The 14,994-nt window shown below is 37.1% G+C and overlaps 2 protein-coding genes across 3 annotated transcripts; both read right to left on the bottom strand.

Annotated features, from left to right (window-relative positions):
- Positions 1–1,154: 1,154 nt before the first annotated feature.
- On the bottom strand, positions 1,155–6,529 carry LOC127882106 (sigma non-opioid intracellular receptor 1-like). 2 transcript variants are annotated; one of them, XM_052430563.1, is made up of 5 exons: positions 6,326–6,529; positions 4,500–4,700; positions 3,689–3,781; positions 3,022–3,091; positions 1,155–1,335 (listed from the first exon to the last, which is right to left on the bottom strand). In XM_052430563.1, the coding sequence occupies exons 1-5, from the start codon at positions 6,465–6,467 to the stop codon at positions 1,263–1,265; spliced, it is 579 nt and encodes a 192-aa protein (XP_052286523.1). In that variant the 5' UTR covers positions 6,468–6,529; the 3' UTR covers positions 1,155–1,262. The 2 variants fall into 2 exon arrangements, with proteins under 2 accessions (XP_052286523.1, XP_052286522.1); XM_052430562.1 differs by having other exon boundaries at positions 1,155–3,091.
- Positions 6,530–7,638: 1,109 nt separating this feature from the next.
- Positions 7,639–14,687, bottom strand: LOC127882105 (uncharacterized). Its single transcript, XM_052430561.1, has 8 exons — positions 13,860–14,687; positions 13,234–13,366; positions 12,604–12,657; positions 12,351–12,407; positions 11,334–11,468; positions 10,879–10,947; positions 9,759–9,815; positions 7,639–8,876 (listed from the first exon to the last, which is right to left on the bottom strand). Exons 1-8 carry the CDS (start codon positions 14,475–14,477, stop codon positions 8,683–8,685), a joined length of 1,317 nt encoding a protein of 438 aa, XP_052286521.1. The 5' UTR covers positions 14,478–14,687; the 3' UTR covers positions 7,639–8,682.
- Between the last annotated feature and the right edge of the window lie 307 nt (positions 14,688–14,994).

Raw genomic sequence — 14,994 nt, 5'->3', positions numbered from 1 at the left:
CTAGTAATACTTTTTTTATTTGCAGGTAAGTGTCTGCCTCATATGACTTTTGAATCTTGCTCTTACTTTTACGCGATTTATTAATTGTTAAATTAATAGCCGACATAATAAAATACAAAATTAATCATACTTTCCTAAGCATAATCTATATTTGTACATCAATAATTACATACTTCATCAGGTCAGAGAAGAAAAAGTAGGTGGTGGATAAGAGACTGGCTTTTAAGACGACCCGGCTCTTGGTTTAGAATGGAGGAGGTGGACTCTTCCCCAGACACGACTGATTCCATTATTTCTGTTACGCGCTGTTGCTGCCACTGGGATGTTCTCTTTTTGGGAGGCATTATGTGTATGACAATACAAGAGGCTGTTAGCGCAATGTTCAATCGTAGTTCGTTCCTACCTGTCCGTACCAGTACGTCGCAATTCCCACTTCTTCGTAGCGGACCGTTCTAGTTCGTACTTACCCGTACTAGACCGTAGCGGATCCGTAGTTATATCGTAATGATTCGCGTAGCATCGTACTTTATCGTCCCAGACCGTAGCGGATTCGTAGTTTGATCGTACCGATTCGTGGCGTTCTGTACTACATCGCGTCGATCAGTAGAAGTCCGTACCTTTCCTTGTTCGTTTTCCAACATTGTGATGGTAGATTCATTGTGCTCCGTACTGAAATCGTAGCGGCCTACGAATTTTGACAATTTCGTAGTCATACGCAGCCGATTAAATCGTAGCTCATTCGTAGCTCTGATTCGTGACAGTGTGACCGAGGCATTATGGTTCTTGTGCAATTCATATCCTCTAAACGAGATCGACCCACATATGGAATTTTAAATTGATACATATGTTAGTTTTCTCCATATGCTCCTGGTAAAACAAAATTTAACAATAAAGTGCAAAAACTAAAAAAATAGATCAAAGAGCAAGAGCTCTGCTTCTTGTGCGCTTTCTCGCAACGAGATCATTATACCTGCGAGGTTTTATCTGGATAGCTCGAATAGTTTAAATACATTGTAGCTAAAAGATCCGAACAAGAAATTTATACGACAATGACGATCATACGTAAATGAGCATACCCACCCCTTACAACTTAATTGTGCAAGGGTATACTTAAAAGCTTTGATGTTAGAGCAATTTATTTCAACTAAACCACATACAGTCTCGGATCATTTATTTCGACATAAGACCAACAAATGGAATGTCTTAAGCTTAGATTTGATACACCTATATTTGGCTATGCATTCGCCGGAGAGTTGATACACCTATATTTGTCTATGCACTCGTCGGAGAGTTGATACACCTGTATTTGGCCATGCACTCGCCGGATAAGAATAGCTGAAAATGGATTCGAATGTACTCGTATCAGATTAAGGATGACCAATAATACATACTAGCCTCGTTATGGTAAAACAGGGCTTAATGCATGTGCTTGTGTCGTCCCCGATAAGCCTGTGTAGCCCGCAAAGGTCGATAAGGAAAAAAACATTTGTCATCCCCGATTGCGGTCTGCACAGGCTAACCTGGGTGAAACTTTAAGCACATGCATTAAGTGCAATTTTCATCAAACGCTGCGCATACTATGCCTAAGCTTATATACGTCTTATAGAAACCATCAACTGTGACTACATTGAATTGGTAAAACAGTGAAATCTAGCATTATTTAATTATGTTCGCATACAACATTATATTTTCATATGAATGAGATTGCTTAGCTTACAAGCATTTTGTAAGTAAGATATGTTGACTGGTCATGCGTAAAATATGCGCGTGTTATGAAAGGAAGCAGTTACCCCAGTTTACCTATTGCTTTGTGGAATACATGTTGTTTATTATAATTATCCCCCAACACAAATAAGTAGGATGATAATGTTTTGTGTAGACTTTGAGAAAAATAGCTTAATTCACTCACATGAAACAGAACACATTTTCAATATGAAACTATTGGACATATTGAAAATATTGGATTGCAATAAACTTAAAAATGTCGAGAGAAAATCCCAATAGTAGATCTACAACAACAATGCTAAAGGCTATTAATAAAACATATTCATATGTATACATGTGTTTCAATAAATTTGAAAAGTATATGAGTATAACTGCATTTCCTTTACAAAAAAATAGTACGGACAATACACATCTTCGAGTATTCAGATTTACAATTGTATAAAACAGACTTTGTACCATTACTTTCATCCCTTGTTTAGTTGGCGATTTCCAATAAGGGTTTTTATTTAACAGCGATATTCACGTTGGGTCTCGATTATGTTTGCCTCGTCCAGTACGGCGTTCGTATATGACGTATACTACACGTGTATCATGTTTTTGCAATTAAGTAAGCCATTACATTTTTTAATTTGGCAGGTTTATCAAACGAAGTTTATATCTCAATCATACTAAAAATGAAAAAGGTGCTGCCATAAACTAGTGGCAAAATACAAATTCGTTTGTCATGAAAACCTATAAAACGTTCAGTATGCACTCAGTCACAGTCATATTTATCCAAACATTTCCCCCATGCACTCAGTCACAGTCATATTTATCCAAACAGTTCCCCCATGCACTCAGTCACAGTCATATTTATCCAAACAGTTCCCCCATGCACTCAGTCACAGTCATATTTATCCAAACAGTTCCCCCATGCACTCAGTCACAGTCATATTTATCCAAACAGTTCCCCCATGCACTCAGTCACAGTCATATTTATCCAAACATTTCCCCCATGCACTCAGTCACAGTCATATTTATCCAAACAGTTCCCCCATGCACTCAGTCACAGTCATATTTATCCAAACATTTCCCCCATGCACTCAGTCACAGTCATATTTATCCAAACATTTCCCCCATGCACTCAGTCACAGTCATATTTATCCAAACATTTCCCCCATGCACGTTTGTGCCTCCAAAGTCAATGATTTCCCATACAGTAAAATAGTGTGGTACAACGTCAGAACGTCTAACGTAGACGTAAACGTATCGGCCAACGCGAAGAACAGCGTTGACGGAATGAAGCCACGGCCATACTCCACCATCCATGTCCCCGCGTCCCACTGAACGGCCGAGACCTCGCCCCAGTAGTGATGAACCGTCTCTCCTTGAAAAGAAAAAAGTAAGTGCGTAAAGAGTCGTCCCAGATCCGCACAGACTACAGGTAATTATTATAATCAAGTATAGGCGGAAAGTGTAGTCCCTGACAAGCCCGTGCAGACTTCACATGCTAATCTGGGACGACGCTTAAGGCATACGCAGTAAGCTGTATTTTCACAGAGCGAGGGTCCTATCATACCTTTTCATTATATGATCTTTTATTACATACGCAAAGAAGAAAATTATCGTTGTAAAAGAACACAGTGAAAAACTGTTCAATTGGAGATATGGCGTGTTGCTGTGAAGCAACTGGAGCTTTATGCCCTCGATGTTAAATTAAAGATGCATCAGGGCATCTGGCGATAAACAACGATAAATCTAGAAACATTGCTTAATTTACATAAACTTAAATTAAATTAACAAGAAATAAAAAAAAAGTTAAAAATAAAACAATTGCACAAAAATAGCAACGCTGCAAATAAACGGGAAAACAGCATCTCCTTTCCACATTGTTTCGTTTGTACCATGCTTGACTACGGTTAACTACTATATATAATGCGTTGTTTTGTTACAATAACTCGTTTTCTTTTTTTTTGTTCAATACCTGGTCCAAAAACCTCCGAATGGAATCCACCCTCCTTCCATTGCCGGAAAGAACCGGTTAAAATTGTGTCCGAAATGTTCGCCCAGTATCTACCTGCAAGATATTGATTAACATTTGTTCATTGAAAATCGACTGGCACTATCACCACTATAACCAAGAAAGTGAAACGTGTTTTGTATGCGCATGTTTGATTTTTCTGCTTTGCACACATAATGTCACATTCGTAAAGGAATTTGCATGGACATATCTGGGAATGAGGGCGAAAATTATACATGAGAAGAAGTTGCGAAAACTCGTATATTTAAACAATTTAAGCTCGTTTGTCTAGAATATCTCTAAGCTGAGTCCTGTTTTAGTTGTTCCAGGTTACATAATACGTAAATAAGAGGATCACTGCGTTTGGAAATTGAATTTTGCACATCGTCAGATCATGGTGATTTCAAGTTTAAATGTGGAAAAAGTTCGCTCCACAATTTTGTACATTATACACTTCTAGTATAAATCAGCACAGACACAAAAACGTGCTATTAGAGTTAAAAACAAATCAACTGTATTATACATATTGTTTTACTATTTTAACTGGTACACACAAGGATTTTGATATACCATCACGACGTGGTTTGTTACGACCTCAGTAATTCAAACACAGCTGAAAAGTAGTAAAATTGTCGCGACTCACCGGATTTATCGGAAGTGTTCAAAATACAGCTAATTCTTGGAACCAGTCCTATCTTTGCAACTCATCACGGTTTACAGAAGTTTTCTTCACAAAACAGCTATTCTTGGAATCAGTCTAATAGTCGTGACTCACCCGAGTTACCGGAAGTGTTCACGCCGGTTCCGAAGAAGAGCAGGTACTCCGTGATGGACGCGTGCATGATCTGTATTCCGCCCATCCAGCCGCCGGCATTCATGAACAGCCACTTCCGGTCCGACTCCGGAAGTATGTGACCCGCAAAGCGCGTTGAGAACTCCTTGTATATGTCATCGAAAGCCTTCGCGAGTTCTTTGTCTTTGAAAATAATGTCGTTTTAAAAGTAATAATAGTTTCATTTCAATGAGTTAATCTGTATAGTGTTGGTTTCGTGTGGCCTGTGCGAATTGCTTGTTTGAATAGCACAAAGGCGCTTGCACCGAAATGCCTTTTATGTATGAAGTTACTCTATCGAGTTTGAAGATGTTGCCGTGTTTGTCCAATACGAACAATATTAAATGCTTTTACATTGGTGCATCATTAATATTAATGAAAACATCAAAATTTCCATGAGCTAACAGTAAAGCGGTTTACATTAAAGTCATTTAAAACTGTCGACAATGGACGATTTTTTAACACTGTAAAACGGTCTTTTTTGCGCAAACTTAAACTGTTTGCTGTATAAAACAACACTGTGAGATATACACATAATTTACACGAACATTCACAATTTCTGCAACTAAGGAAAACGAAGGTTTATAAATGCAAACATTTGTCAATACTTATCTTATAAAATCTTTTAGAACGAAAAACGAAACACGAAGACTTTCAAATGTTGTTGTATGGTTTAAACGTGGGTATCTAAGTAATACACGTTTTGTTATACTATCGGTGAGAAACGTAACAAATATCATTCGACCAATATCGATTGATGATAATAAATAAAAAAATATATCTGGGCTGTTTTGTGAGTTTGAATACAATCCACTGTTAATATATATCAACGTTTTCGAAATGTGTCCTTTTCTTAACTATCAAAGCGTCGATTTTGGTTAATTTTACTAAGAAATGATACATGTACCGTATTGCATGTGTATTCGTAGTATCGGCCCTCTTAATGAATACGTCTAAATTTTTGAAGTGAAAAAATTCAAAGGCCCACATATTTTAAACAGTAAATATATAGTTATTTGTGTATTATTGGAAATAACAACAAAAACTGCATTAAAATCGGCCATGTTTTGACAAAATACCGGCTAGACTTAGCTCCCTGTAGTAATCTCTATAATGTAAAATATGTATCATAATATCGGCCCTTCTGATTGGTTGCTAAGGTTTGTTATTATGCGCAAGGGCTGGCACTATATATCGTATCTTAATGGAAAAACGAAACCTTTGTTCATCTGTTTCTTAAAATAGTTTTACTTTTTTTCACAAATAAGCGACTTATAACACATTTGATTAACCTTCTAATAAACCATAACATATACCAAACAAGTATTTGTTTCGTAATTTAAATAATCATAACATCAGTCTGGGGTAAACATTACCTACTTTCCAATGAAAGCTGGAAATCATGAAAATGATCGTCGTTATAGTCAGTAATAAACAGCAAATAAATTAAAACGTCCAAAAATTGAAAAACATTAACTGCTCAGCACTTATTGAGGGGTTTTCGTTTAAGGCACGATGCAATGAGGAGGTCCGATACTATCAGAGTAAGAAGAAGTGTCGCTCGTCAGCTGATCTAAGACTTTACTTTAACAAATTCAGATCTTGATGTACACGTGACGATTTCAATAAATGGAAATATCACTTATCATATAACAATATATTAAATAGTTCGACTTAAATACTTTTAATACTTTACCGTATTACACCTGTAACCATGTCCTGTGTAGTGGTGAGAACAGTCTACTTTCGGTTTGAATCAAGCAACTTACCTTTATGCTTAAGAGCGATTTCCTCAACCATTTTCGCTGAAAAATTGTAGTTCTTGTTTTGCATCCAAAATTGTATTCCAACGAAGAACACGTATAGGGCTAATAGCCATATTAAGACGGTTTTGATTATCATGCATAACATTTGTTTACAATTTCAACTACGGTATTCGATCATTTAACACAACGATACGCTTAAATGCGCTTTTATTTAACCCAAAGTAAAACTAAATAACCAATAGACAGGTGTTGTTTGCGTTTAATTTGTGTTATGCTAAATAGGTTTAAACCCTAGGTGGGTTTGCATGTGGCTATGGTGATTACTGAACATAATTTACATAAATTAGCGAAAGTTTCTGCTCGTGATTTCACGAAATGGTTTACCAGCGAGAATATTTGATGTATTGATTTTACGAAACGGTTTACCAGCGTGAATATTTTACATTTGTGTTTTGTTTAAGTGATATTATGCGCATCTAACAGTATATGCTATGTGTATAGGTGTCTATCGCAACCGTTGTTTATTTTATGTGTTTTCACTTCATATACACTTATATTTGCAGCATCAACATACTAAAAAAATATCCCGGAAAGAGAAAAATAATGCATTTGAATATCAATCGTACTTTCGTTTGACAACTGATCATGCATGTACGATGTGAATCTAAATTAATTTAGTGCAGATTCGTTCATACGACACAAAGGCACAATTGCGTTGTACGCATCATTTAAATTACCTGCAACGATATATATTCATACGACACAGGAACACTAACTCCGATCCTAATAAAAAGACAGTTCCGCTCGGCTTATAGGACTGGGACAGTCATGTAAAATATCGAATATAATATATATTTTTTATAAACAACTGGAAGCAAGATGAGTTGCAGATAATTGGTCAGTTACATTTTAACTAACTCTTTGACCTGCTTTTCAGCTCAATTCAACAGTGAAAATGCGCATACTATCACTTTAAACCAATAATTCAATATTATACTGCATACAATGTTTTGCACAGTTATGGGAACGTTGTATTAAGTTCTAAAATCTATCTACCGGGTTTATGGTATTTTTCCAACTGTCTTGTCTATGTGTAAGGCATTATACTCATATATCTAATGTGTCAAATGTTTACCTTGATAAAGTCTGGTGATTTATGACCAGTTGTTAAAATAACGACGAGAAGGCATCTCTTCAAATACCGATAAGGGCATTCTTAAGTACATATACTTAAAATCTGAACAAGCATACGTAAACACATTGATAAAAACAAACAACAGCAACAACCAGATATATTCAAAGTTTTATAAAATTATTCTAACAACTAATGTGAACGAGCTATTTACAGCTTAAAAGTATATTTCATGTAAAATTGAATATACTTAATTAATTTGTGCTTCATGCGAAGGCCAGTCGTGTGAAGGAAAAGTGCGCATGATGAATTTGATCGGCACCCTGACGAAACGGGCTTAACACATGTACGTAAAGTGCCGTCTTAGATTAGCCTGTGGAGTCCGCTAAATGAACGTCTTCAGGGCTTGGACTGGATTTTCGCTAAGAATATACTTCTTCAAACAGAAATACCATAAGAGCGGATAGTGTCGTCACTGATAGCCTGTGCGTACTGCAGAGGCTAATCTCAGACGACCTTTGACGTACACGCATTAAGCCCCGTTTTCATAGAGCGCTGCTCATGTGGAAAGTGAATAAAATGTTATCATTAACAAAAACAACATACGGTTGCATTCAATTATGTATTATAGCCAAACACAATAGCCGGCAGTTTTAAACAAAGAAAATGAAACAATGACAACGAAAAATATAATTACTCTTTAAATACGAATCAGATCCACAATAATGGATTGTGCTTTACTATATTTTTTCCAAAATAAACTTATCCAATGAAAACACGAACGTATATCGCCGCGCAGGGCTTTAACAACTCGTTGTTATTTAATATTGAGAAAAATGTCATAGTTACATGTATATGGACCATATCTAAGGACATAAGGTGTTGTAGCAGCAAATCCCAGTAGTAGTATACAGTAGTTTTCAGAGCCCAGTTTTTTTCTTGATTTGGGAAAAGGGCTTGGTCTTCCATTTTGTGGAAAAATTATCATCAAAACTGAACAGGTAAAGAAAATTGCATCATTTAAAAGAAATTATCTGAGGGGAAGGGGCCTTTCTCTTGGGTAAAGGGGCCTTTATAAGGCCCTTGCTAAAGAAGCAAAAACCCTCTGATGACGTTCTTTACGCATTTAGAATTATAATAATGTATGGTGTGTGACAAGTGTAATTTTTGTAAGAATATATGATTGATAAGACAACAATATTTGAACAATATGGCCCGAAGAGCATAATTAACCAAGTCGTTTTCGCCTCATCTTAGAGGCGTTGAACTTCCGGTTGGCGGGTTGTATACCAGAATTATGCATGTCCTCCTGGAGCCCCACATACGGTGTGGACTGTCTGGGAACTCTTCGAGGTGTTGAATGAACATATTGAGCTACAACCGGAAGTGACATCACATCCGGTGATCCAACTCGCTGCCTCGCTGCATGCACATTAGAAAAGACAATTATGTATGAAGTGTACCGTTTTATGTGCGTTAATTTGTTAATATTTTACCTCGAAAAGTAAAACACGAAATGCACAAACTTAGACACTAGCGACAAAAACAGCAACAATAAAATGTTCACATCACAAGGAAGACTGCTATGCATTTAAAGTCTGTGCTGCTACCTAAAAATATGCTTTCTGCCACTTAAAGTCCAGACTAGTCCTTATTTTTACAGGGGGAAGTGTCTATGTAAGATAGACCCATATCTAAGGAAATAACGTGGGGAGAGCAACAATTCAAGTCATACTATATAGTATTCTTACATGACGTTTTACTGTTTTTAGAACAATAATATATGATTTGTGACAGATAACATTTGCGTAGAATATGATTAAAGAGAAACACAGAAGTTTCAACAATTTAGTCCTAGAAGTGAATAAAGCTAGACGTTTTCGCCTCATATTAGAAACATTGAATTTCCGGTTTGCTGACTGTACACCGGAATTATGCAGGTTTTCCTGCAGCGCCAACAATTCAATCTTAAATTATGTATTGAATTATCAATTCATTTTTAATTTCAGATTGTTTTTGCCAATTGTAAATTGTAAAGAACATACAATTTGCATACATACAAGTCACTGATTTATCAGGATGGAAAGTATTACTATTGTACACGTATAGATCTATCTTCAAATCAACGTGCTGGTGTGCAGCACATAGAACCCTGAAGCACGATTTAACGTTTCATGTGGAAGACGACGAATAGGTTATGAGAAGCGGGGGATTTAACCCGTAACCGTTGGATCACGGAGTCAGTTTGTTACCACAACAATACCACGGATCCGCAGGGCTGGATAACCCGGTATGTATACATACCTGAAGAGGTGTTATGCCACACGTGTTCATCGTGGGTGTCGTCCAGACCTCCGGGTTCTGAAAACATCGGACATTATATTTGATTCCACAAAAACATATGAGCCGTGCGCTGTGAAAAGGGAGTTTAATGCATGTGCGTAAAGTGTCGTCCCAGATTAGCCTGTGAAGTCCGCACAGGCTAATCAGGGACGACACTTTCCGCTTAAACTGGATTCTTGTTAAGCAGATACTTTTTTAAACGAAAAAATGTCATAAAAGCGGAAAGTGTCGTCCATGATTAGTCTGTGCGGACTGCACAGACTTATCTAGGACGAACCTTTGCGCACATGCATTAAGCCCCCTTTTCACAGAGCACGGCCCATATCATCTATTATTAAGCAACCTGTGGAATGGGTTGTGAGGAGCTTTACTCAAATTTCCAATTGAGAATTTTTATCTTGTTCACCAAAACTTTCCCATCTGACACCAAAGAAATAAATTACATACAAACATCCGTTTTTTCACGTGTATTTGTCGATAATGAATTTAAATGCATGGGAAAATAGATACATTTTGAAAACTAAGCATCTTAACCCCGTATTGAAGAAAGACCGGACCTTTACTCGTGAACCTTTACTTTACTGTACAGTAGTAAAGGTGGGTCATGAAACAAATATCTATGTAATATAGGTATAGCCTAAACTATTTGGTTGTCCAGATACATCTGTCAAGGACATTGTCGCGTTTATTAGGATGAAAGTTCAACTTTCTGAAATTTTAGGTTTGCTCTTCATAGCTTTGTATTGGGTGATTTTGTTTAAAATCGCTCACGAATACACCTACACGGTGGCATTGAAAGGCCATAGGATAACCATATAAGCACGGTGCCTTGCCATGTTAGGTATGTCTGCTAAACGAACAAATGGACTTAAAGTACCTGGTACTCCTTACTGACAAGAAAATTTTAATTAAATTAAAACCTTAATGAGTTACAAAGAACTGAACTGCAATATAAAAAATATGCGGTTCCATGTATCGTGGAAGACTTCCGAACCAATCTCGATACATCGACTATCTCCGGAATCCTCCGTAAGATATATAATGCAATAAATCGTCTGTTCGTGAAGAGTGACAACCGAACCTGAATATCTTGGAACCCTGCTAACAGCGTCCTCATCGACTCCTGACAATCGTCGCAGGTGTCCTGCAGCTGTAATAGACAAGTTGTCATTGTCTCTATTTAAAATAAGAATAAATACAAGTATTCATTATAAATGTAATTGTATTGCCAATCACAATCCATCCCGAAGGAAAAAAGCAACAAAAAGCACGTTAAAGAAATTGCGTAGGATTGTTTTTGTCACACATGTAAATTGATAAGGAGAGCTGAACCCCCTAACTGCATCCTATTAAACATGAAGTAGTGTGATATCTCTTCATAACTATTTAAGATTTTAAACGCATTTTTGTGAATAGTTATCTTTGAAGGATACCTCTTATTTTTGAAAAACAAACGATAGCATACTCTTAATAATATACGAATTGTTGAAACTCGATTAATGTAATATTTGTTTTAATAAAAGCACGTGGTTTCACCGTGCAGGTCCCTCTGAGCCTCCCTCAGTGACTCCCGGATGTGGTTCAGGCGAGACGGAAGTGGATTCCCCTCGCTCCTCGAGGTGTAGTGGTCCTCCGTGGAAAAGAACGTCTCGTTCCCTCCAACAGTTGGCTCTTTGTGAGAAAAGGATAAAAATGAATCGCGCTCTGAGAAAACGGAGTTAAATGCACGCGCAGTCCGCACAGGCTAATCAGGGACGACACTTTCCGACTAAACTTGATAACCGTCAAGAAGGGTCTTCCTTTGAACGGAAAATACAATAACAGCGGAATGTGTCGTCCCCTTTTCTCAGAGTGCTTCTCAAATATAAGCAGATACAAAAGGAATCACACCGTGATTTATACACATAACATACACTTTAGGATTGTGTAAAATTAATAAAAGAATAAATTGTAAGTTGTGTTTAATTAATAGAATTTGAAGTTACGCATTAATACCACAGCATACGTAAGATCTTTAGCATATTATTCTTATGGTGGCCTTTGCATCAAGGCCAATTTGATAAACACATGCACGAAAGATTACGCTTACGATGTGCGTATTAAACATACAATACAAGCAGCATTGACTATTAGACATCTGATGAATATTGAAGCACACCAAATATATTAAGAATAAACGCACAGTTTTAATGTTATACCTTTCATATTACATATTTTACACAATAACGTCATCCAAACATTTACAGCTGTAAGCTTCATTTGCAGTTACAATTGATAGCCACTAGGTCCAGGTTACCAACGACATATTCTAGCTAAATAATACGTCGATTGTCCTAAAGTGTGCTCTTTAGTAGATGGCAAGCATTTATTGACGCTTGTTTTGTTTATTGTCGGCTCAGGTAACAACTTTACTTTCCGACGTAATGGAAATATACTATAAAGTATCCTGTTGGCCGGATGCTTTGAAGTGAGTTTTCCGTACCCAGGGTACATTGTAGTATACTTGTTAGAAGTACCTGAGCCGACAGCATAACGTCAAACGTAGACACGTACCAGACAGCTGGCTGCTTCCTTCCAGCCGCTGAACCATTCGATACAGGTAGTCTATCTCTGTTAAATAGTAATTTGATAAATGTTTTCAATATAAGTACATTCAGCATTTGTCAACATTATCATCATCATCATCTTCATTATTTATGTAATTATAATATAAATCAAATACAAAAAATCTTTTCACCAGCTGTCCAAGAATTATCAAAATTCTTACTACCATATAGGTAAAACTACATCAGAAAATCACTCTCACTTTTGTCGATGACATCTATTCTCTCGGTTACAATGCTGGTTGATTCGGCAATATCTGCATTTAAAAAAATAGATAAACTGATGAATGATATTAAACTAAAATGAAAAAAAGCTTGTTGAGGAGTAATTTCGCTTATTTATTGGACGATTAGTGTTATTTTATGTAAACAGAGATCAAATCATTTCAATCCATTTTTAACAAATAAACACATTGTGACGGTCATCTAAACATTCCAATGGGCTTGATAACGAAATTGTATAATTCTCGAGCATGCAGTTCGATTTAGGAACTTGAAAGGCTAAAGAAAAGGAACACAATAACACAATAACTTCAATTCTTAATTCACAATAGCGATATACGATTTTACGTGCAATGAGCAATTTTATGAAAATTATCGAATTGTTTAGAGTAACATTATTTTGTACCTTCTTATGAGTACTTAATGACTGAAAAGCATTTTGGTTAAAAAAAATGTTGGTTATGTCATCACGCTCATGAAATACACTGTTTTTCTGTGTGATTAACACATGGAATGTTAAATATGTTAACACGTCCGTAAAAAGCTTTGTTGATTTACATTCTATAACACATCAGTTAATAGATTGCAACACGTTTTTCTTGGAGGCTAACCTTTTGGTATTCCACCCTTTCGCTCATTTCCGGTATCATAAAAGATCCCCTTTTCTATTTCCGCCACTTCTTGTAGGGCCCGCTGCTTGAACGCCTTGCTCCCGAGGTAGACAAGGGCCCGCTCGATAAACCCCTGCAGGTTACAATACACGAATAAAATACGGCGTGCATGAAGTCTTTAACCAAACACACAAACAACTTAAACTAGAAGTCTGGTTTTCATATTTAAACACGTGATATGATGTTCTTGTATGTGGGCATTTTCGTAGGGTTTAAATTTTGAAAGCGGGTTTCATTCAAGTAGAATGAATCAGGTAACAATATGGTACTGAAACAGTCAACTTCTTCTAGTGTTTAGTTCTATTAACACATCACATGCAATTCCTTTTTATTGTAAAATCATTCAGCTTGGAATGCTATTAGAAAAAATGTATACCAATAGGGTGCGATGTGCAAATTTGCTGCGTTTATCGTTAAAGTTGTCGATTTTACTATTCAATTATTAAGGGATAGTAATAAATATATTGCCAATGTGCAAATTGTTGCGTGCACATGGTTGCGTTTATTGTAAAAGTTTTCAATTTTCGCTTAAAATAAGTAAGGATCGGACATTAGTATATTGTAACCTTAATGCTCGCCAAGTACCGGACGTAATCATCGTGCGTCAGCAGTGGCTCCGTGCTGTGATAGAGCTCCTTTCGGAGTCGACAGATGTAGCCGATATCCCGGAAGAGGTGCGACGGGATGTGGAGAGGGTCGTTACACGCCTTCGAGAGCACTGTGGCAAGTAACGACATGTTCCAAAACTTAACTTCCGAAGCCCTTCCGCTCTTCGGAAACAGGATCAACATGTAGGCCCTTCCGGTCGGTGAGCTAAGGATGCTGGTCCGGTGACGACGCAGAAAGCCGTCGAAGGTAGCATTCAGACGCTTAACGTGGAGAATCAGTATACGCCGGAAAGCCTCGGCGAGGATGCACGTCAATACCGACATGTCCCACTTGGTGATCGTGGTGTCCGGTCCGCGCATGGGATAGAGCACGTGTCGATACTTCTCACCGACCTCCGTGTCGAGGATATCTGCTTTATACTTATCCAGGAAGCTCGTGAGGTCAAGTTTTAAGGCGGAAATGAACCGCAGCAGCAGCCGCTTCATTACGCGCATCGCACTGCGCATGATCAATAACACTATCTTTGTATATCCGGTATATCCGGTGGAGACTTCCACCGTTTTCGCCGACGCCATTTCGGAACATGAATATTTTTTATTATACTTGTTTATTCACAAAATCTCGCAATGATCCATTTGATAGTTAGAAAGCATCCAACGTAAGATATTTATTGCTAGTTTCATAAAACGAAGTGTATGCACATATCTGGCTCATATTCCCTTTTATCAAGTTCCAATTGGAGAAGTTAATATGACACCATTTTGTTTTCAAAAAGTCTTTACGTGTATGCTTTATGTCATAATGTAGTTACGTTATTAATTGTACAAAGGATTAATTAACAATACACTTAATGCGATAATGAAATGCGTCTGTGAAAATCAAAGACTTTACTCGTTAAAGGTATAATGCCCAACCACATACTGCCCTCTCAGACAACGCAAACGTCACTGAACTAGTATTCCACTATCAATCAAACAGCTTTTATTGAGGTACAACAACCAATGAACACATTATTATATATTAATACTTGTTTAAAATGCCAAATGTTAAGCATATAATTCATCGGATGATTTTTAATGGCCCCCATAATCA

Source organism: Dreissena polymorpha, chromosome 5 (genome assembly GCF_020536995.1).
Source record: "Dreissena polymorpha isolate Duluth1 chromosome 5, UMN_Dpol_1.0, whole genome shotgun sequence".
Lineage (NCBI taxonomy): Eukaryota > Metazoa > Mollusca > Bivalvia > Myida > Dreissenidae > Dreissena > Dreissena polymorpha.
Note: the sequence above shows the minus strand (reverse complement) of the source record. Positions and strands in the feature narration are given on the sequence as shown.